The following is a 21,558-nucleotide window of genomic DNA, read 5'->3' as shown; positions in this document are numbered from 1 at the left end:
TGAACTGACAACCTACCAATGGACTGAGACTGGGGCTGTCTGCACTTCAAAGCATTTTATAACCTTCAACGCCCACTGTAGGTCTCACTGACGAAGCTGGGTTTTGTTCAAATGTTTTCCTAAAAGCATGATTTTAGCATGAATGATGGGCTCATATTGTGCCTTTAAACCTTTTAAAACAACTTTTTCTTCTTTAACCAGCAGCTCTGCTTTTTGGGTCAGAGGAAGTCTATCTTAGGCAGTAATGAGGAGATACACTGTATCAGATACACTGATACATGCTGGATGATTTGGACAAGTGGAAACATGTTAAAAGGAAATTAAAACAAAAAAACTCTCAAACTTGTGGCATGGATAGCAGCTAGATTGAGAATGAGTAACTACCAAGAAGCATATGTGGGTTAAGTTTTAGAAGGTAATACATGCAGGCTTTAAGTTATTTAACTTCATGTTCAGAAAAGTGTATGAGTGTTTTATTACACATCATAACACTTTTTTCATTCGGTCATCATCCATAAAATTGTTATTTTATTGTTGGGAATATTGTTTGTATCTATGGCAACATTCTCCTCATGTGACATAATTATAGCTAAATTGTATGTAGTTCACACGATTTTAATAAACATTAATCTTGTAATATCGGCTGTATTACAGCTTATCTAAAATATATGAAGTGTTTATGTGCTAAGTTTGATGTAATGATCTATTTTGTGGTGTTCTGCTGTAAATATGTAGATTATGAAAATCATGTAGAACAAATCTACGTAATGTAAAGTTAGACAAATATTCTTCTTACGTAACACTGCACGAACCATTCTATACTCAGACTGTGATGTCCCAGATGTGTCTGCTGTTTAACAGGGGATATGTTTAAGTAGCTCAAAGGTCAAAAGACAGGTTGTGAGTGTGTGGGTAAAGGAAAAGGTTTCAGACATGAGCCCTCTGCATCGCGTCTGTCTCACGTTGCATTATAACACTGATCTGTGACACTGAAGGAAACTACTGTACTAACATGTAGATAGATGAGGCCAGGTTAAGGCACAAGTACGAGACTTGAGTTTCACATTGGTGTGCAGATTGTGCAGGGATGTCTGACTGAGGTTTTGCCTCGGGAACACTGACACTGAGGGACATAAAGAGGGATTTACATTCAGCAAAATACATTTTTCCAGTTCAACTTGATTCTATTTCAGAATTTATGTAGGATTTTTTTTCATAAGACTAATAAAGGGGAAACAACTTCTTTTTTTGGGAAACATGTTTTCTTTATGAATTCAGAACAATTTAGATTTGTTGCGTCATTTCTTTGAAGTTCAAATACTCTGCCTTCCCTTTTTCATTTGTATTTACATTATTTTATTACTCTGTTCATGAAATCCAAACGAGTGTAAAATATATGCTGCTAATACTGCTATTCAGAGTTAAACAGGTTGGTCTTGTAACTGGACGGGTTTTTTTATTTAGTAAAGGAATAGTTGCTGTGTTGCAGGGGATGTTTACAGCTTCCTGGAGTCTTGTCATCAAAGTGAGGCTGTTAAGGTTGCCAGGCAACACTATTACAGCTGGAGTGCTAAACTGTTTTAGAACGAATCACGTCTACATGTGTCTGCACATTATATACATTTTCAAAATAGATAATGATATAGCCTAAAGTGAAGAATCTTAGCTTTTATTTGAAAATATTTGTATCCAAATTGGAGGAAGGGTTTTTGGAATAAAGGCTTTTTAATATATAGCCATCTCTTGTTTAAGGCCTTAATACAAATGCAGGTGTTAAAAAAAATGAAAAATCTGCTTCATGGAAAGGTATCTTTCTTTGTTATGGCTTCATTAATTAAGCAGCAGACTTCATTCCAGTGTGGTATTTGAAAGGTAATGCTGTGAGCCTGCAAGACAAGCTGCACTCAAAGGAGCTCTTAATCTATGACGCAGGGTGAAAAACAAAACAAATCTGTCAAAGAGAGGAGGAACATTGAGTGGCCAAATCAAGAAGAATAAAAGAACATACTGGGTCAGCTTGGGGAGATTAAAAAAAGGCCTGGATAGCCATAGAAGAAAGGTGTCTTTGTATGGAGCAGAAAAGCTCCTTCATAACATCCATCCAAAGTGAAGAAGACTCTCCAGGTGGGAGGCCTATACTATACAAGTCTACAATACAGAGAAGCCTTGCAAAAGAACGTGCACAGGGTTCAACGCAAAGTTCAAATGAATAATCAGTCCCAGGCATCTAGTCAAACTAGCTCTGGAACAGTGTTCATTGTTCAATGCATTTTTCTTTTAAGTCATTGTGAGCTCATGAAATCAGGGTTCATAACAATGGCTCTAATCCCTCCAAATGCATTCTTTGTGTGCAGAACATTAAATTGAAGCTCAAAGTTTTCCACTTTAATTTTCTCTTGTGGTGCCATGTGCAGGGGTGTCTCCAGAATTTTTTCATAGAGGTGGCCATATGGGGACCACTAAAAATATTGGGGTGGCACCCCAACAACAGAATGTCCCATTTTATTGTGCTGTTATCAAATATAGGTCACTCGAAAATTATGATTAAAAAAAGAGAGAAAGTAAAGAATTATATGCCCAATTAATGACCTGGGGATTAACTGGGCAAATTTGGGGGGGGTGGCCAGTGATCCGCCAGGCCAACCCTAGGTGGCGCCCCTGGTCATGGAGCCAGAATTATGAAAACGGTCATACTCTCTGTCTCCACCTCAAACTGCAGATGGTCACTGACTCTACAGAGGCAAGTTATTTCCTCTTGTTTCAAGTCTTTGTGCTGAGATGTGACTTCCTTTCAGTTCACAGCCTGAATACGCAGACATGAAAAAAACATCCTTTTATCTCATTCCTGGAAAACCGACACATTTCTTACACTGATACATGATTGTTTTAACACAGTCCTTCACAACAGCACTTTTTAGACACACACAACTCTGTGTATCCCCTCCTGCTGTAACAACGCTGTATGAAAAGCAGGTGCAAAAACTGTTGCACAACTACATTCATATGTGAAGTATGATTCCAAAAGTGTACCTGAATGCTGCACTATTTGAATATACACACATATCTACAGTCCACCCCTTCTGGTCGGTCCAGTTTAAAATAAATACCTTTCAGTGGTGAGGGCTAGGAAAAAGGGAGACGCGTGCTTGTGTGTGTTTCCTTACAGCAGGGGTCGGCAACCTTTCTGATGATGTGTGCCATCTAAAATTTCCTCAGAAGTCAGTGTGCCATATGATTACATTAGCAATAAATTTAATAACGCTCTATATGAACAGTTACACACTATATAGAACCACTTTATAGAATTATATTTGTTTGCAGATGTTGGCTGCTATCAGCAAATATTTATCAGCTATTTTGAAACAAAAAAAGACACTTTTTATCCATAACAAGAACTCCATAACAGCAAATGAACTGTACAACAGAAAATGCAAATGCTATTCATGGTCTCCTCACAACAATGATAAGAAAATGTTCTGCAATGTTCTGAAGACAGTTAAACTTGTCAGGTAGTGATGTCCAACAGGTGAAAATGCAAGCTCCATGAACACGCACAGCTGTGGATTCCAGCTGGGTTCGTAGTTCTGCAAACTTTGACCCCCACAGAGTCAAGCTTTCCAGTTCAATCAGCTGCATTTCGATGTCGCATTAACTGGCATCAACTCAGCCAGTTAATGCGAGACAAATCCAGCTGCTCATTTAAGCTTTCTGGTTTGAAAAGAAAACATTGGTCCATATGACAAGGCTCAATGGCCCGAGAATAGGGATTGGGCTCAGGCGCAGAACCAAAACCGGAAGCTGAACGACTTTTAACAGAGTTTTATTTTACAGGAGTCTTGAACAGAGAGGACTGAACAAAAGCTAAATGTAACAGTGAGCAATGACAAGGCTTTGTGAGAAGGGCCTGAGCACAAGCTGAATCTGGTCACAGGAATAGCAGGGGCAGGAACAGGGCAGTTAAAGCTATGCAAACAGGAACACTGAAATAAAAGAGATAATAATCAGAGTTGTCCGTGGAGTAGTGAAGGCATCCAAGATTTCAAAGTTGAGAGGTCTTACATGGTTGCAGGTGGAGATTAGCTGGAGGAGGTGAACTGGATTGGGTGAGTACAGAGTGCGATGTGGGTGCCCAGGGAGGCAGGCAGGTATGGATGGTGGTGGCCAATTACAAGTTGAATCTGGTAGTTGGTGTTGTTAGCTGAGATACCGTCATTAAGAAGCGGCACAACTAATGTGTCTATGCAAGCTAATTTACGATGTGCACCGCTGGCCCGGCCATTTATTTTTTAATGCACCTTCTCAGATTTATTTCACTGCGGGTCGTGCACAGGGCTGAACTGGGACAAAAAAATCGGCCCGGGCATTTTGACTAGAGACCGGCCCACCAGGTATTAAAGCCATAAAGCCTTTGAATGAAAACAAACGCTGTTGTGACAGTGATGTACACTGTCTTGTTGGTATATGTATGATTTCTATACATTTTACCTCAGATAAAAACTTTGGTTGTAAGATTCAGATAATTATTTAATAAAAGCCAGACATTTTAAATGAGAATAAGAAAGTATTTCTTTGTGCCCCTCTTTCCCTGTTAATGCCCTACCTGGCCCCCTGGCAAAACATTGCTAGACCCGCCCCTGCACAGTTACCAGCTGTCAGCTGCATAAAAAAAGGATCCTGGTGTTATTCGTCTCTCAGAAACAGTTCATAACTTCCCTTCAACTCATTCATGTCACCTAAAAGGTAAACCTGTTTCTCCATCACCTGTTCAGCTCTGATGATTCAATAAGGACATCTCCTGGTTTCATCTTCATGTTTCCCTCTCACCAGGATATCCAAACCGACATCATGACCAGCAGCTTTTATGGCTGTGGCTCCAACAAACATCAGCTGATACTAGAAAGTAATATCAAATAAATTCTAACAACAGCTGATCAAGCTTAAACGTGCTGCTGTTGTTTAGGGCGGCATCTGCTGGTTTCCTCTTTCTGGCGCCAAGTGGTTGATAAACAAACAAGAGAGAAAAGCCGATCAGCTGATCATTGATCAGTTTCATGATTGAAGTAGCAGCAGGAGAGAGAGGGTGAGAATGAGAGAAGAAGAGGCAGCTGACAGCGTAAAGACACAGAATAGCAGCTTTGTGTCTTTTTCCATTGTAGCTGAAGTACAGAACAAACTGTGTTTCTTTTCAGCTCAATACGAAACGCGTAATATTTTCTCTGAATACGAGACGATTCCATTTTTTACGGGACGGTTGGCAACTCTACTAACTAACCTTGTAAATAAAATAAAGCTCACTATCAGTAACATCATAGCACCCACCCAACTGTATAGAAACTCCGTCATGCTAGCTAGTTATTGTAACTGACTGTAAAAAGTCAGCACAACAAAAATAAACTCCACCTAAACTTGGTTTATATCTGACCCAGACAGACTGCAGGTCATAACTTCTTACGTGAAGTTCAATTCACCTGACACTCGGACCGGCAGCCGCCTCGGGTCTCTCCTCCTCCTGCCTCCCCTTTCACTCATCCACCTGCTGGCCTCTGTGGGAGCTCCGCCACAGCAACCACCAAACAACTGAGTTATTTTTACACATCGGCCAGCATCTGGACAATCCACCACCATTCATTGTTTATCCTGTTACAAAAAAAAAAAAATTTAAATCGGCCCATAAAAACGAAAAATCACCATCGACCCACCGAGCAAATGCCCGGTATGCCCGATGGCCAGTCCAGCTATGGCCATCGGGCCGTGCCATCAGTTAAGCCTTCATGTGCCAGCTGTGGCACACATCCATTAACTGGGTTATCCATCAAGGATACAGCTTAGGTCTTTTTTAAAATTTTTATTGCATATTTTACCCCTCTCTTTGAGAAATACAAAATTTAGTATTACTGTTATGCAGATGATACCAATTTATATATTATTGCTACACTTAAAAGTGAACAGCTTTATATATTGTACTGTTCTATCACATTATAAAGAACCTATGACTGTTTTAATGATCTGAACTCGTGGAAAAATAAAATAACAAAACTGTTTCAGTTGTTTTATGAAGTCTGCCCAAGCCCCACAAACATCCTCACAGAGTTCTTTATCTGGAAATATCCAAACTATTAAAAATCTTGGTGTTTTTATGGATAGTTAATTTACTTTTAACTATCAAATCAGAAATGTTGTCAAGGCTTTTACCAACTGAAAACCATTGTTAAATTAAAAACACCTTTATCGCCTGACTACTGCAGTTCCCTGTATACAGGATTACATTGCATCTTGTTTGTAGATTGTTCAAAATGCACCTCGTTCCTTTCTTAACTGGTACAAAGAAAAGACAGCACATCACTGCTGTTTTACCTCAGCTACACTTGCTGCCTAAAAATGTTTTAAGAAGTTGAGCTATTCAGAGATGGACTTGCTGGTATTCTGGATCATAGGCCTGTTGTATAACCCAAGTGCAACTCCTGGGCACAAGCTAATTGCTGGACATTGTCATTCAGGATTTTCTGGTAGAGGGCAGAATTCATGGCTCCATCAATTACAGCAAGTCATCCTGAACGAGCAAAGCAGCCCCTGACTATCATACTGCCACCACCATGTTTGACTGTTGGGGGGGATCTTGTCAGTTTCCAAAATGTTTTCCCAAAAGTCTTTGATCATCAAGATGATTTTTGGCAACTGTGAGAGGAGCCTTTATGCTCTTTTTGGTCAGCGGTGGTTTTAACCATAGATCACTCCCAATGCCATTTTACCCAGGCTTTTTCTTATTGTTGAATCATGAACTCTGACAGTAATTGAGACATGTGAGGCCTGCGGTTCTTAAATTGTTATTCTGAGCTTTTTGTGACCTCCTAGACAAGTCACCAATGTGGTCTTGTAGTAATTTTGGTAGACCAGTCACTCCTGAGAGGGTTCACCACTGTTCCAAGTTTTCTCCATTTGTTGATAACAGGTCTCACACCATGATTCACTGCAGTCCAAAAACTTAAATAGCTTTGTGACCCTTTCCAGACAGATAGGTGTCAGGGACTTGTTTCTGAGCTGTTTCTTTATGTTCTTATGTGCATTGCTTTTTGACATCTTTTAACCTACTTCACTTTGTCAAACAGGTTCTGTTTAAGGGATGATTGATTCAGCAGGTCTGGCAGCAATGAGGCTTGCATGAGATCAGTGAAATGGAAGACTGCTGTCCAAAAAAAAGTCATCAATCACACTTAAATCATGTTTTAACAAAGGTTGGGTGAATTGCTTTCTCATATATGCTGGGTAGGTTTGAATAGCTTCTTTCCCTTAATAAATTAAATTATCATTTAAAACTGCTTTTGTATTTATCTTTCTTTGTCTAATATCAAAATTAGTTTGATGATCTGAAACATGTGTGACAAATAACTACGTAAATAACGAATTAACTTTAAAAAAAACCTAGGAATCAGGAAAGGGGCAAATAGTTTTTCACAGCACTGTGTATAAATAAACGAACTTGACTATTTTTTTTAAATGCTTCAGGGTGATGATGTTCTCCTTCTGCACCAAAGTAGAATTTTAAACACGGAATGGTTGCTTTAAATGTATATTTTATTATAGTTACGTTACCTTAAACCAAAAGCTATCTGTTACACAGATGTGAAAAACATGTATCGACCCTTAAGTTAAGTCTTCTGTTCGAGAAATAAACAGGTTGTGTGGGGCTGCATTAGAAAACACGTGACTTTCTGGGTGTTTCTGAACACTCGTGTCACATGATCGTGCCAGTGTTTTTGTTAAGTGCTGAAGGCGAGTGCAGTTAAACGCAGAGCTAGCAGGTAAAGAAGCAAGTTGGAATTACGTAGCCAGAAGCCGTTGAGGGTTTTGTTTTCAAGAGAAGCGCTTTGTCATTGCTCCAGATAAGCTCGCGAGACTTTCGTCTGTTTTCTTGCCGTTGTTGTGACGCTAACATTAGCCGAGCTAGCCCAGCGACTGCTAACATTAGCTAACTCCCTGCGCCCTGTTTGTTGTTGTGCTTCTGTGATTTCGCGCAGACAAGTGCTGAGCCATCCCGAGGGAAACAACAGAAACATGGTGCAAATCTGTCGTGTCCAGTCATGGTTTGTGGGAGTAACGCCACTCCTCATTTTCGGTGAGTATTTTGTTTCGGTTTAGTTCACATTAGCAACAAGATTACAAAATCCGAAGATCTGAAATTAGCAGGACTCCAACGTTTACACCAGGGGTGCCCAATCCCGGTCCTCGAGAGCTACCGTCCTGCAGCTTTTAGATGCATCCCTACTCCAACACAGCTGAATCAAATGGTTTGATTACCTCTTCAGCATGCCATCGTGTTTGGCAAAGGCCTGATAACAAGCCATTCATTTGATTCAGCTGTGTTGGAGTAGGGATGCATCTAAAAGCTGCGGGATAGTAGCTCTCGAGGACTGGGATTGGGCAGCCCTGGTTTACACCAACGCTGCTAACGCTACACGCTAATGGTTTAAAACTTATTGGTTTAACTAAATAATTAAAGTGTTGCTGTGGTAAAATCAGCGTTTTAAACACTTAAACGAACTTGAGTGCCGCCTTATGCTGCGAAAATAGATGACAACGAATGTGCTGAAGCGTCGTTTGGGTGTTTTCTTCCTTATTACCTGTTCTTTGTCTAGTACCAAGGAAATCTAGGGCACATACACACAGCATTTGTGCCTAAAAAGAAGCTTACACCAAATTAGGTGTAAAGATGAATGATTATGGTTATGGGTGATCAGTTATTGTATGTAAGGGGGTGTTTAGATTTACTATGAGGCTTCACGTTCTGGTTTTACAATGTTGTCCGTTTTTGAGGTTTTCTTTAGTGGCGATTTTTAAGTTTATATATGTGTGTGTGTGTGTGTGTGTGTGTGTGTGTTAGTAATTACATACACATAAAATTTAAAATGGGTTAGGACACATAAAACGGTCCAGTGCTTAAGTTCTTTTTGAGTTGAATATTTGCTGAATTTGCTGTAGTCCCCCCCTTGAGGGAGCAGATGAAAGTACCTTCGTCAAGTACTCCATGCCGGCCAAACCAGGAGGTTGGAATTTCCAACTTCGTACTTGTATACAGCGCATTTGAACCCAAACCAGTTGTTTAAGGATGTTCTTGATAGTCATGGTTTACAGTAAATGCAAATAACCTTTCCAAGCTTGGCAGATGAATGAGGAAAAAGCACTGAAAAGGCAAATGATGCACACTGAAGTTAAAATAAAGCCATACACCATAAACAGAAGACACTCTTAAAGTCTCAAAACTTTAATTTATGATAGTTCTTTTTTAAAATCACACGTACTATACTTTAAAAGCCGAATCAACCACTGCATTCATGTTGTTTCAGAGTTTTGCCTGTTGGTTGGATAGAACAAGAAAATTAATATTCAACATAATCCACACATTAATTTGAGAAGAAAATAACTGAGCTCAAGCCCTTTTTACTTCCCACTCAACTCCTTTTTAATTTTCTGTCTCAGATTTGAAGTTGCTAGAATAATCTTTTGATGTGGGAGGCTACTCTTTTCCTTTTATTATCAGCTCATTGATGGGTCAAATTTCTACCTTTTCATTTGTAAACCATCTGATTCGGTGAGTAATTGGGGAAAACAAAGTAGTCCTAAACATGTAGCCATGTGTTCACACATAGAGGCTTTTTGGAACACTTAGGCTATATGGAACACTTAAAAACAAAAAAGTTGTATTCGATGGCACCAAAATTGATTCAAGTAATGGCACAAGGTGAAAATTGACTGTGGGCCCTTTTTATTTACTGCATACTATTAATATCAATGTTTATCTCATATTTATTTTTATTTTTGGACATTTTGAAGCTTTGTAGTCTTTGACTTGTAAACGATTGTGTTTTGCAGTGACTGTCCTGCACCAGGGCTTTGCTACTGTTGCCCCGCCCACTCCCGCACCACACAAAGAACCCGGAAGACCTGAAAGAGGACACTACAACGTCACGAATAACGGCACCATCTGTTTAATGGCATACATGGGCCTCCAGCTCAACATTTCATACAACTCCACCTCCCAGAAAAAGGTACCGCAATAAAACCCGCACGTAACTGATAGGCGAATGCCGCAGGTTAAAAGTATTTGGACAAATAACATTTCATGATTTTCTTTACAGGTTGTCCAGGATGTGATGAACTTACAACCCAATTTGACAAAGCACTCTGGATCATGTGATTCTGAGATCGCGTCCCTGCAGCTCACAGTGGATGCTGTTAAAACCAACCTCATTTTTGTCTTCACAATGGTGAGTTTCTGTTTTCATCATGTACTTCCTAAAGAAGCCACTAGATGGCAGCTGGAGCTTGAAGTTAACCTGCTCTAATGCAGTGGCGCTCACTTGGCTGTGCTTTTGTTTTTTCCACTAGAACTCCACATCCAACAAGTACCACTTAAGTGAAGTGAACGTGTCAGCGGCCTGGCCGGACATGAAAGGTGAGGCTCCTCGACTTCTTAGGTTGTATCCAGGTAGTCTGTATCTGATTAATGAACATGTGTGCAACCTATTTTGTGACCTACTCTTCAGTGTAGTCCACACACACACACACACACACACACACACACACACACACACACACACACACACATGTATATGTATAAACTAGGTGTGAGTGGTCATGTGTTGCTCAGGTCCTTGTCTAATCAGTAATATTGTGATGGGATCTGAAGCCGACTAAAACACATTGAAAATGCATTTGCATTGATGTCAGACCAAGCCGCATCATGGTGTAAAGGTGCTTCCAAAATGGACACAGCGTTCATTGCACTTGCTCATTGGTTCGAGGGAAGTGCAGTGGACATAGCAATATAGGCGGGGTTTAAATGGTTCAAATGTCAGTGTGTATTCTGTACCTCTTTTCATCAATACATCAAGGATTTTCTTAGATCTGAGTTATTTGCAGCAAAGCACAACAAAGCATTGCTGTTTTCTTGTATTGCTCACCTACACCAAGCTGCTCAAGTTTTAAAATACACACTGAGTGTGTGTGCTTGGATGGGAATCCATTTCTATGAAAGAGGTTTCTTTCTGTAGCATCACCTTGGATGCATGTGAACTAATTCAGTGAATTCAGACACAGATAACAACTTTTTCCTTGTCTCCCAGATACCGGCTGGACACCTTGTTTCTTTTGGTGACGTAGGCAGTTGTCACAGCGGTCAGAGTTCACGTTTGTTTGGTGTTTGTTCAGATTAAACAAATTAGCCGGATTTCTTTGCTCCTGAGCTGCACACCGCACATTTCCCAGTGCAACAACGGAGCACAATTGTGTTTCAATAGCCATTTATAAATATTGTTTTTCACAAGCGCACTGCGTGCTGACAGATGTTATGATATTGGTCATGCAGTTGACAGTAGAATTGTTTTTGATCATCAATCGGTACCACTTGAAGTCTGTCACACTTCAAGTGGATTCAATTGGATTCATTTGTAGTTTAGTTCAGTTTTATTGTAATAGCACCAAATTACAACAGTGGTCACCTCAGTCACCTGCACTGTCAAGGTGCTTTATACTGCAAGATGAAGACCCTACAGTATTCAGGAAGAAACCCCAACAATCAGATGAATCCTTATGAGCAAGCACTTGGCGACAGTGGGAATTAAAAAATGCCTTGTTTCAGACAGATGATGAATTGAAGGGAAGCGCCAAGACATAGTATAAAATAACTAAGAATGATTTTGAAATGTGAGTCACAGAAAGCTACTTTAGCAGAGTCCACAAAAAAAAAATGGAGCTGTAAACTGGCTCTCTTCAGTGAATTTAAAGCAGCTTTCATCGCTCAGATTAGCGAGAATGTTGTTCTGCTGTGGTGTCTCTTAATTCATTGTTTACTGAGGTCACATACATTACAACAGACTACAGGTTGTAGTTTTGTAGTAATTATGGTGAAGTTGGAAAAAAGCAGTATGCAAAATTAAGTCCTTATCTTTGTGTTAAAGTCACAGTGAAACTGAAACTGTAGTGTTTCCGTGCACTGACACATTTGCAGGTCATGCAGAAAATGCGGGCAGGTTTAAGCATTGTGGGCTTACCTCAAACTGTAAGACACACTTTATTGATTTAAATTTCATTTACCAGAAGATAACCGATCAACAAACACACCGAATCTGAACTTTATTAACATGTAGTTCATTTAAATTTCTCTCTCATAATCATTTTTTTCCCTTCTTATATGAATCTGTTTTCGCACTTGATACACTTCTCATGTCCATTCTGTTTTCTGCTTTAGAGCATATTTCAGGCCATAACAGCAGTCTGGACTACCTGCGGGGAACCGTGGGGTACTCGTACTACTGCCGTGACGAGCAAACTCTAAACGTGGTCCAGAATTTGTCCATCAACACCTTCCAGTTGCAGGTGCAGCCTTTCGCCGTTAAAGGAGATCAGTTTGGAGCAGGTAAACACTTCCGCCTAGTAGAGTGTGATCAAAACACATCATCTCCTCCTTGTCCTTTCTCACGTGTCCTTTTCTGTCTATCAGCTGAGGAATGCCAGCTGGATGAAGATGACATGTTGATCCCCATTGTAGTCGGAGCAGCTTTAGCGGGGCTCGTTGCCATCGTGCTCTTGGCCTACCTCATTGGGAGGAAGAGGAGCCATGCTGGCTACCAGAGCATCTGAGGTCACTCCTTACTCACATGTTGTCAGAGGCCTGAACGCGGCCCTACCCTACCTGAAAATTAACCACTGTCTTTCGAGACTTGAAGCTCGCCCCTCTTCCCCTCCATGTTTCTCTCCCTGCCTCTGTGTGTCTGTGCTGTTCTTTGCCCTCATAAGTAACACTAATTATTATCACCTTGTTGAGGTTCATATGTGCTTTCTGAACTGACCCGCTCTTTCTTAAAAAAGGGAATTATTTAGAAGATTGTAATGAAATGAGGCCAACTTCTCACTGGTACTATGTAAAGGAGGGGATGCATGTTTGCAGAGGATCAATTATAGTCCTCGAGTTGCTATTTATGATTTCTATGAAAGGAATTTTGAGGGATTTGGGGATTTAGAAACTGGGGTTTGTCTGTTATGGAATGACCATTTTTATTGGTCCAGCATAAAATGAGGTTTGCTGTTACAAAGGGAATATTTCTGCCAGTTATACTTAAACTACGTCCGACAGTTGAGAACTGAACTGATTATTTACCTGCAAGCTGTATGCACGTTTGAAAGAACATATTTAGAAACACAATAACCTAATCCTAAAAAGGATGTGTGAGGAGTCCTCTTGTAGCTCTAAGATGCATTTTAGAATTAACTTTCTTTTTTTAAGCAGGGTTAGTGTTTCAAAGCTTTTCACTCCCTCTTTCGGACACACAGCATGTTTTCTGTTGTGAGTCAGTTTTAGTTTCATTCAGCTTGTGGAAATGGACAGACTGGCCAGACTCGTACTCCCACTGTAAACTACCTGTGTATTATTTTTACATTGGATGAGTTGGTCACTTCATGTGTTGCGGCCGTTAAGGCACAGGTAGCCTTTGCAGTATTTTCCTGAATGGCAACTGTCACCACTCACAATACCGCGACATAAGCGCTGATATTGAAAGAGAAAACGTCAAAACCGAAAGCAAGGATTTTCCTGAAAGTTTTTCGCACGAGGTCACCACTTTTAAATCTCGTCGCAATGTGCAACGACAACAAAATGGCGGCAGGGGCCAATGGTTGTGATATCGTTTCCGGCACGCACCGCTGTTCAAAAGGGGGAGCATTAAAACACTGACCTTTGTTACCTTCAGTACCTTCTCCTCTTGCTTCTGTTCTTAATCAACATGCAGTCTTTGGCTATAGCTTTGCACTGACCAGCCACAGCATCAAAACCACTGGCAGCTGAAGTGAACCGTGATGTTTATTTAATTTCAGTGCAGTATTCTGCTGGGAAGGGTTGGGCACTACAAGTCACGTGGAAGTCTCTGTAGCTTGAGTTAAAGGCAACTGGATTTCTTTTGCAGTGACTTTGAAGCTTCTTCATTTCTAAAAGCTGGTGGAGAGTCATAGTTGACTTCTGATCAAGTACTAAAAAAGGAACCCTTAGAGCTAAAAAAGAAAATCCAGCTGCCTTCAACTGAAGTCAAGACAGTTTGTGTCGATGTTACTTTAATCTGCAGCATAAACCTTACTGGAAATTCAGCACAAACCAGGATAGCATCTGCATCTCCCTGCAGAACAATTCACCAGACTACACTCTAGAAACATTTCACGAATGGCTTGAGGAACATGACAAAGTGCCAAAGGTGTTGACCTGGCCCTCAAGCTCCCCAAAGCCCAAACAGATGTGCCAGAAATGCACATCTGTTACCATGTCAGTGTCCCAGCAGTCAATAGTAAATGATCTGATACTTATATAGTTCTTTGCTACTGAATTTGAGCTCTCAAAGTGCTTCCTACTACAAACCTCATTCAGCCATTCACACACATTCATAGGAGTGCTTTTTTTTCTATGACAAAGCACTTTTTAATCTAACCTAACACACACTCCCAGTCTGAGAAACTCAGGGTTCAGCATCTGGCCTGAGGATTGCCCAGAGATTGAATCAGCGATCTCCCGCTTAACAGATGACCTACTCAGCGTCAGTGCCACTGACTCTATTTTGGTGGCGCAAGGGGGACGTGCCATGTTAGATATCTGGTTTTAAAGTTGTGGCTGACTAGTGTATATTTACTGTGTAGATAAAGAAACAGTTGACACAAAAGCAACAAAAAAAGTTTATTTCCCACAAGGCTGATAGTCACTCCTATGAATTCTGTCGTTACAACACAACCAAAACAGGATCTAACAGCATTGTTGGTTTAAATGAAGCCCAAAGCCTAAACATCTCTGTAGGAACTTAACAAAATTCCTACAGAGATGGTTTTGTTTTGCTTGGGATGTTGGTTCCTGAAAGAAAAGCAGTTTAACTGCAGTCCTGAGAAACAGCCCCGTGTCATTATTAAAAAGGCCAAAGTGCTCTGGTCAGTGTTCATCAGTGCCTTCCCAGCTGTAACATGGATGGGATTCAAGTAATGCTAATATCACACAGGAACTCGCTCACTCACCTACACTGTGCTGCCATAACTGAGACATGTTTGTGTCTCCCGTAGCCTTCGTGTACTGTTACTACCATAAATATGCATTGTTCGATATAGTAGGAAAAAGCACAGATAATTTGTGTTTTTGTGTTTGTTTTTTTTCTCCCTCCCTCATGTTAATACTCATGTAGTTATTTAATAAAGTTTTATTAGATTCGTCTGAACATTTTTTTTTTTAAGGAGAGGTCAATAAAAGTGATGAATGAGGCCATCTGACTCTTTGTTTTGCCTTCATGCTGTTTGTTAGCAGACAAACCTGTTCCCTGTTGGGTTTTTATTTGTTTGGGCTCCTTAGAAGCGGATGTTCATTATTTGACAAGGAAGGTATTGAATACCATCAAAGACTAAATTCCAATATCATTTTTTTAGAGAATACAAACATATTCACTGTGTTTTAACCACAGTTTTGACATTTGAATAAAGTTAAAAGAACAAAGCAAATAGCCAAGTTCATACCTGCGAGTAAAGAGTGGGAGGTTAAGGGAAGTTAAATGAACATGGTGTTTGACTGTCAAAGCAGTCCCCGAGCAACAGGGAGCCTGTTACAACGCACGTGTTGACTAAATAATGTAAATGTCACTTGGAAACAGCAAATTTGCATCAGTCCATGCAGAGACTGGATCTGCAGGGTGTGGTCATGGAGGATACAACACATCCTATAAGGCACAAAATGACTGAAAAAGGGATACAAAACCAGGTTATGTGATGCAATGGGAACATGAGGAAATGTAAAACAGTTACAAAGAGGTACTTTTACAACCCTGTGTCCAGTAAAGGTGGGTGTGCCATAATGGTGTAAAATCCACCAGTGTCACGTTTGATGTCTTTCTAATATTTTTGATAAATTATGGTGTTCAGATCATTTGCACATCATTTGCGTTTGGTTTTTATTTACATAGCGCCCCAACTTGTTTGGAAACTTTTTTTTTTTTTATAGCAGAGCCACCTTCTCACAGTCTTATCCATAGCTGTTGGGGATTTGGGTTTACTAACATCAGCTATTCTATAGTTTGCATTTTAATTTCAAAAGTTGTTTATCTGTATTATCTACATTCATTTTGCATTTGAATATTTACTTATTGTACTTTATGATAGTTTACAGACTATTATGGCTAGGGCTGTTCATATAATGATATATATCGGATGACGATATAAAAACGTCTATCATTTCATTTTACGTTATCGTTTGTTTCGTGGTGTCGCAAAATAAACTGTTTACGGCAATATTTTTTCATCGTTTTGATGGTCACTGTAGTGTCTATATTAATTTCTTAAAGTTCTCTCTTTCCCTTATATTTAATAGAACCACACTACAGATGGACAAGCGCCTGTTTGTTTGCGTTGTGGTTAGCAACAACGACGGTAACAGTATCGCGTGTCCGCTTGTTTATGTTCCACATAAACCTTTCACAATAAAGCTCAAGATCCTGTTGAGACCTTTCAAAATAAACTGAATCACGTGAAAGAGCAGATTATTTACGGATGAGAATTTAAAAAAGAGCCGCCAGGTGCTAAAAAATAAACTTTAGACTCAAACGTTAGAACAGGCTTTTCCCCGCAGCACGCCGTGTAATAAATACTCACAAAGAAAACGGCGGCCTTTACAACTTATGTCTAAAAATGTATAGTTTCATGCATCGGTTAAAACACTGGACTCCAGCTACATGACGCGCAGCTGGAAACACTTCCCGAAAGACGAGCTGTCCGACATTCACAGAATTTACAGAAAATGTTACATTTCTGTGATTTATATCGTTAGTGACGATAGAATTCTTATATCGGGATATGAGATTTTGGTCATATCGCACAGCCCTAATTATGGCCTAGAAAAAGGGTCAGTGTATGCCTCTGCAGATTTCAGATCTTCTATCGCATTTAGTAAAAGATTGCAGATCACAGTTTCCAGTTATAGTAACTGATTATCTATTTATAACAGAAACAAAGCACTGTGAGCTAAAATGAACAACATTATCTGTATCACTGAGGTAATTTGTCCAACACAGCATTTGTAGACTTGCACTCACTGACCACTTAATTAGATAAACTCATTCAACTGCTCGTTAATGGAAATATCTAATCAGCGAATTGTGTGGCAGCAACTGTCATTCAGGCATGCAGACATGGTCGAGATGACCTGCCAAAGTTCAAACTGAGCATCAGAATGGGGAAGGACGGTGATAAGAACAACTCTGAATGTGTTATAGTACCTTGGTAGAATGCCCAGGCTGCTTCAAGCTGGCAGGAAGGCAGCAGTAATGCAAATAACAGAAGAGAAGTATCCCTTAACACGCACCAAGATCACACCAAGTGCCACTCCTGCCAGCTAAAAAAAAGGCAACAGGTTATAATTACATGTGGTCACTGGAGCTGAACATTAGAAGACTGGAAAAATGTTTCCTGTTTCTGCTGTGACATTCAGATGGTAGGATCAGAGTTCACACTAAACAACAAGAAAACATTTATCCATCCTTACTTCTCTCAGTGGTTCAATGGCTGTGGTGGAACACGAGATTCACAAATCCGACAGTCGCTGCTGAAAAATCTGCAGCAACTGTTTTGTGCTATCATTCAATATGGACCAAAATCTTTCCATGACTTTTATGAATCTGTACCATGAAATCCCACTCATTGCAACGTGTACTTACTAAAGTGGCTGGTGAGCATATAACTTTAATAGCTTTGTAGACTATGCCTGAATTCATGACTGACACACACAAATAATACTGATGCTACCATTTAGCAGAAGCATTCAGCAAAGTGAGGAAGCAGATGGGGTAAGTTAATGGGTTTTATTTTACAACAAAAAGTGAAAAATGAGACTGAGCTCCATAAATTTAAACAGAAACCACCACATTAAAAGCGTGACCCTTCAGCTTTACGTTCTCTTGTAAACAGTCCTAAAGGCAAGAGACAGAACAAAGTATTCACAGTAAAAATAAGTGATCCGTCCATAATCACCAAAGCAAAAGTGTTTTTAGAAAATACACATGTAAATGCTGTTTGGTGCGGTGTTATGATCTTAATGTACTTCTGTATATATAGCAGCAAATATAGTAGGTGAAAGATTGGAGTCAAAATCAAAAGAAAAGCCTCAGAAGCATAAGCCTTCATATTTAGATACCCAGTCTGCCAGATTAGAGTGTAACAAAGTATAAATCACAGAAGTAACCAGAAGAGTCACCAACATGTATGTTTCATACAGTTCCTGACTGTACAGTGTTACTTACGCTGCCTGAGCTTTTGTTTTATTAAATCCAGTATAAGGGGAAAGTGTCCTGAACCTCATGGCTGTCCTGATTCCTCCTTGAGAATTTGTTGTCTGCATTTCTCTCTCAGTTTATCAACAGTCGACATCGACAGACTCTTAGGTTCCGTAAAGATCTTCTGCAAAGGAACATTTAAGGAGTGCTTAGGCTTTTTTCTACTCAAAATAAAAATAAAAACTACAATTAAAACTGTGTAAATACTTTTAACAGATTATCTTCTGCACAGTCTCATGGACTGGTGAAGTTAGAATAGCTGAAATGTAGCACTTCCCCATGAATTGTTTTTCTTTTTCGGGAAGTATTCTTTAAAAAAAGATGTTTTATGACCATAAGTAGTGTCATTTTTCTCTGGCCCCTTCCTAACCGTCATTGTATTTGGCAATCTCACCTGCATAAAGGTGTGGCAGTCTAGAGTGAAAGCCCCAGAAGTGATCTGTTTGAAGCATTCGCACACGTCAGGCAAAGAGCGCGCTCTCAGGATCTCTGCCTGGTGGTGAAGTATGAGAGTAAGAGCCACGCGGAAAAGTACTTTGGATCCCTCGTAGAAAAGACAATCCCAGACCCGCAGAACAGTCTGCAAGAATAAGACAGAAGGTGGATGTCAGTTAAATGATCGCCACATGCTTCTAGTTTGACCCCTCCACTAAAGCGCAGCTTTTGCCTCACCTCGATAGGGAGTACATCGATGTAGAGGCAGATAAACCAGCGAGACACCACCAGCGTCCATATGCCAGGGTACTGGGCCATGAGCTGTCCTACTGCAGGAGCTTTGACCTTAACCAGCTCACCAAGGACCTCCTGGTCAGTCTTCAGACCCAACATGGCCAGGGTGTAGTAGTCTGCAACACATTCAGATGAATTCCTCCTTTTCTTTTGCACAATTGAAAGCCATTGTAGTGCATTTATTTATTATAGATAATATTTATTATTATGTAAACTTTGAATTACATTTATTTATTTATTTAACAGCCCTCCTTAAGGAAAAGATCAGGCTAACTGATTATTATTTTATCCCCAGTACCTCAGAAAAACAGACTCACATGCTCACAGTTAATTTGCTGCTTAATAAACTGAACAGAAATAAATAATGATGGTCTGGAGCATTGTTTTATAAAAGATCTCAAATTTTTATAGACCGAGTGTCAGTTTAGGAAGGCGCTATGAGAACTTAAAAAAAAAGAAAAAGAAGTAAAACGGAAGAGAAGCGCATCTTTGGTCTCGTTCTCTGCCGCCTTGACATTTTGCTGTACGTTTCCTTTGTTGTGGTTGCAAAATGTTAGCTGAGGCTGCCGCTGGCCCTCGACACGAACACTGAAAACCCTGCATCTCTAAAGTGGAACTGGTTTAACCTATGGAGCAACAGTGCAGGGTAGGGGATGTTTGCTGTGGGGTAAACAAAAACAAAAAAAAGAGCTCTGAAAGGAAGCCGACGTTAACTGTCACCTTACCTGGGAGTATCCTGCCCACCAGTGCATCCATAAGCCAGAAGGATTTCTCTTCGTCTTTCGTGATGATCATGAGGTAGCCTGCAATGAAGTTCATGCCCTAAAAACGAAAGAGCATGCTGTGGATCGCTTAGAATAAGAACTCCTGCTGTGTGTGCATACAGTATGCCAGGTTTTACATTGAATAAGTGCACTGACCGATATAAGAGCTAACAGATGAAGGTTAAGACGGAAAATCCTACACATGTATTGGTTAAATAAGGAAGTAGCCAGCCCTGATCTTTAGGTAAACAGACATGATCTTAGGAGAGTCAGAGCTTGTTGCTGACTGCATTTTCTTCACCTGACAGTAGCCCACTGTAGGATTATGGTGTCCGTAGGCCAGCAGCACATTGAACAGAGCCTTCTGCATGCCTGGCTCTGCTTTGCTCTTGAACAGGATGTTGTCAGGAAAGGTCCTGTGCATATCTTTTAAAAAGCAGAAAGAGTGAGTGAATTATTAGGGCATAATTTAAGCATTGAAAGAGCATGCTGTATGCTGCGACAGTTTTGGTGCACCTGTGTGAATGGTTTCTTTCAGCTTGGTGTCATGCTCCATGTCCAGCAGAGACTGGTAATAACCCGGCTTACTCTCCAGCTGTTCCTGGGCACCACTAGCCGCCATCCAGATCCTGGCACGGTGCTCATTAGGCACACCTTTACGAACAAACCTCTTCACTGCCAAAACATGTTTTATTATTACCCATCACACGACCAGAGAGCTGGAACGAACAAGCAAACAAAACCCATGGAGGTGTCTTTTGTTTTTGTACCTGTGAAGTTCTTCTCCACATGAGGCTTCTCCTGAAGGAGCTTTGACCATCTCATGGACCTCCTGTTGAGGACATCTACATACTGATTCATCATCTCCTTGTAGGAGTCGAAATCGCCACGTCTCTCAAAACCGTAGGCGTCAATCCTGCTGGGACAAATTCACACAGTTCTCCACCAGTGAAGGTCTACACATAACACTCATAGACGCTGTGAAATCAGGATTGCCGGTGGACCTGCTTGCTCCCCTCCCTTCTTTCATTCTCCTATTCAGTGATGGCAGACTCTAAAACTGCCTCCACTGGGTAGGGTTTCTGTAGCTGAGTGATCAAATGCTCCAGCTGGATGAATAGTTAAGTGTTAAATTACTTCTTAGGGGAGCAAGGAGAAAAATGTAAAAACTCTGACAAGCTCCTGTCCCTTAAAAGCCAACAGGTGACAAACTTTAATGGTAGATTTACACGTTATAAGATGAAATGTGAAGTGGAAATACAAAAAGCTGAAGAGGAAGAAAGATGTTGTAAAAAAAAGAAAAGGTTGCCAGTGAGGAAGCTGCAGGCAGATATGCTGACTAAATAACACAGGCCGACAACAAAACAGATAAAAAAAGAAACAAGAAAAGAGAAAATGAACTTTTTAAAACGCAATGAAACAAACAAAGCTTACCTGTCACTGTCATCATAATCGGCCAGAGCCTGCATAGCATTTCCTTTCATTTCCCCATCCATTGTGTCTCATGTGCTAAAGGTAAAGTAGTCCAAGAAAGCAGAAAAAAAGAAAAGAAAAAGAAAAAAACAACTGGGAGCAGGAAGCTTATTCCATTTTTATTCCCTGGAAAAGAACCAGCTGCTGCCAAGGTAAATAACAAAGCGGTCTGAGTTTCCTATGGCTCACCTTACAGCAGCCACTGCTGAGAGGAGGAGCTAGTATGAAGAAACCCACAGGTAACAGCCACAGGCGTGTAC

General features: G+C 40.4%; 2 protein-coding genes across 3 annotated transcripts; one reads left to right on the top strand and one right to left on the bottom strand.

Moving 5' to 3' along the window:
- Positions 1-7,713: 7,713 nt before the first annotated feature.
- Positions 7,714-15,280, top strand: lamp1b (lysosomal associated membrane protein 1b). The gene is made up of 7 exons (XM_080902274.1): positions 7,714-7,799; positions 8,016-8,113; positions 9,868-10,043; positions 10,134-10,262; positions 10,384-10,450; positions 12,245-12,412; positions 12,497-15,280. The coding sequence occupies exons 2-7, from the start codon at positions 8,053-8,055 to the stop codon at positions 12,634-12,636; spliced, it is 741 nt and encodes a 246-aa protein (XP_080758400.1). The 5' UTR covers positions 7,714-7,799; positions 8,016-8,052; the 3' UTR covers positions 12,637-15,280.
- Positions 15,281-15,420: 140 nt separating this feature from the next.
- Positions 15,421-21,480, bottom strand: LOC308409483 (growth hormone-regulated TBC protein 1-A-like). 2 transcript variants are annotated; one of them, XM_080902272.1, is made up of 8 exons: positions 21,260-21,480; positions 20,596-20,744; positions 20,342-20,500; positions 20,127-20,251; positions 19,787-19,883; positions 19,005-19,177; positions 18,727-18,912; positions 15,421-18,456 (listed from the first exon to the last, which is right to left on the bottom strand). In XM_080902272.1, exons 1-8 carry the CDS (start codon positions 21,319-21,321, stop codon positions 18,355-18,357), a joined length of 1,053 nt encoding a protein of 350 aa, XP_080758398.1. In that variant the 5' UTR covers positions 21,322-21,480; the 3' UTR covers positions 15,421-18,354. The 2 variants fall into 2 exon arrangements, with proteins under 2 accessions (XP_080758398.1, XP_080758399.1); XM_080902273.1 differs by having other exon boundaries at positions 17,530-18,456; positions 20,596-20,741; positions 21,260-21,476.
- Positions 21,481-21,558: the final 78 nt, after the last annotated feature.

This window comes from Rhamphochromis sp. 'chilingali' (genome assembly GCF_963969265.1).
Source record: "Rhamphochromis sp. 'chilingali' genome assembly, chromosome: 14".
NCBI classification, from domain to species: domain Eukaryota; kingdom Metazoa; phylum Chordata; class Actinopteri; order Cichliformes; family Cichlidae; genus Rhamphochromis; species Rhamphochromis sp. 'chilingali'.
Note: the sequence above shows the minus strand (reverse complement) of the source record. Positions and strands in the feature narration are given on the sequence as shown.

Excerpts from the sequence above, each read along its gene's own strand:
- lamp1b (XM_080902274.1), top strand. The coding sequence starts at position 8,053 with ATGGTGCAAATCTGTCGTGTCCAGTCATGGTTTGTGGGAGTAACGCCA. Across the intron at positions 10,451-12,244 it reads GGCCTGGCCGGACATGAAAG|AGCATATTTCAGGCCATAAC; the intron begins GTGAGGCTCCTC and ends TTTCTGCTTTAG. Across the intron at positions 12,413-12,496 it reads AGGAGATCAGTTTGGAGCAG|CTGAGGAATGCCAGCTGGAT; the intron begins GTAAACACTTCC and ends TCTGTCTATCAG.
- LOC308409483 (XM_080902272.1), bottom strand. The coding sequence starts at position 21,321 with ATGGATGGGGAAATGAAAGGAAATGCTATGCAGGCTCTGGCCGATTAT. Across the intron at positions 20,501-20,595 it reads TGTGGAGAAGAACTTCACAG|TGAAGAGGTTTGTTCGTAAA; the intron begins GTACAAAAACAA and ends ATGTTTTGGCAG. Across the intron at positions 19,884-20,126 it reads CTACAGTGGGCTACTGTCAG|GGCATGAACTTCATTGCAGG; the intron begins GTGAAGAAAATG and ends TTTCGTTTTTAG.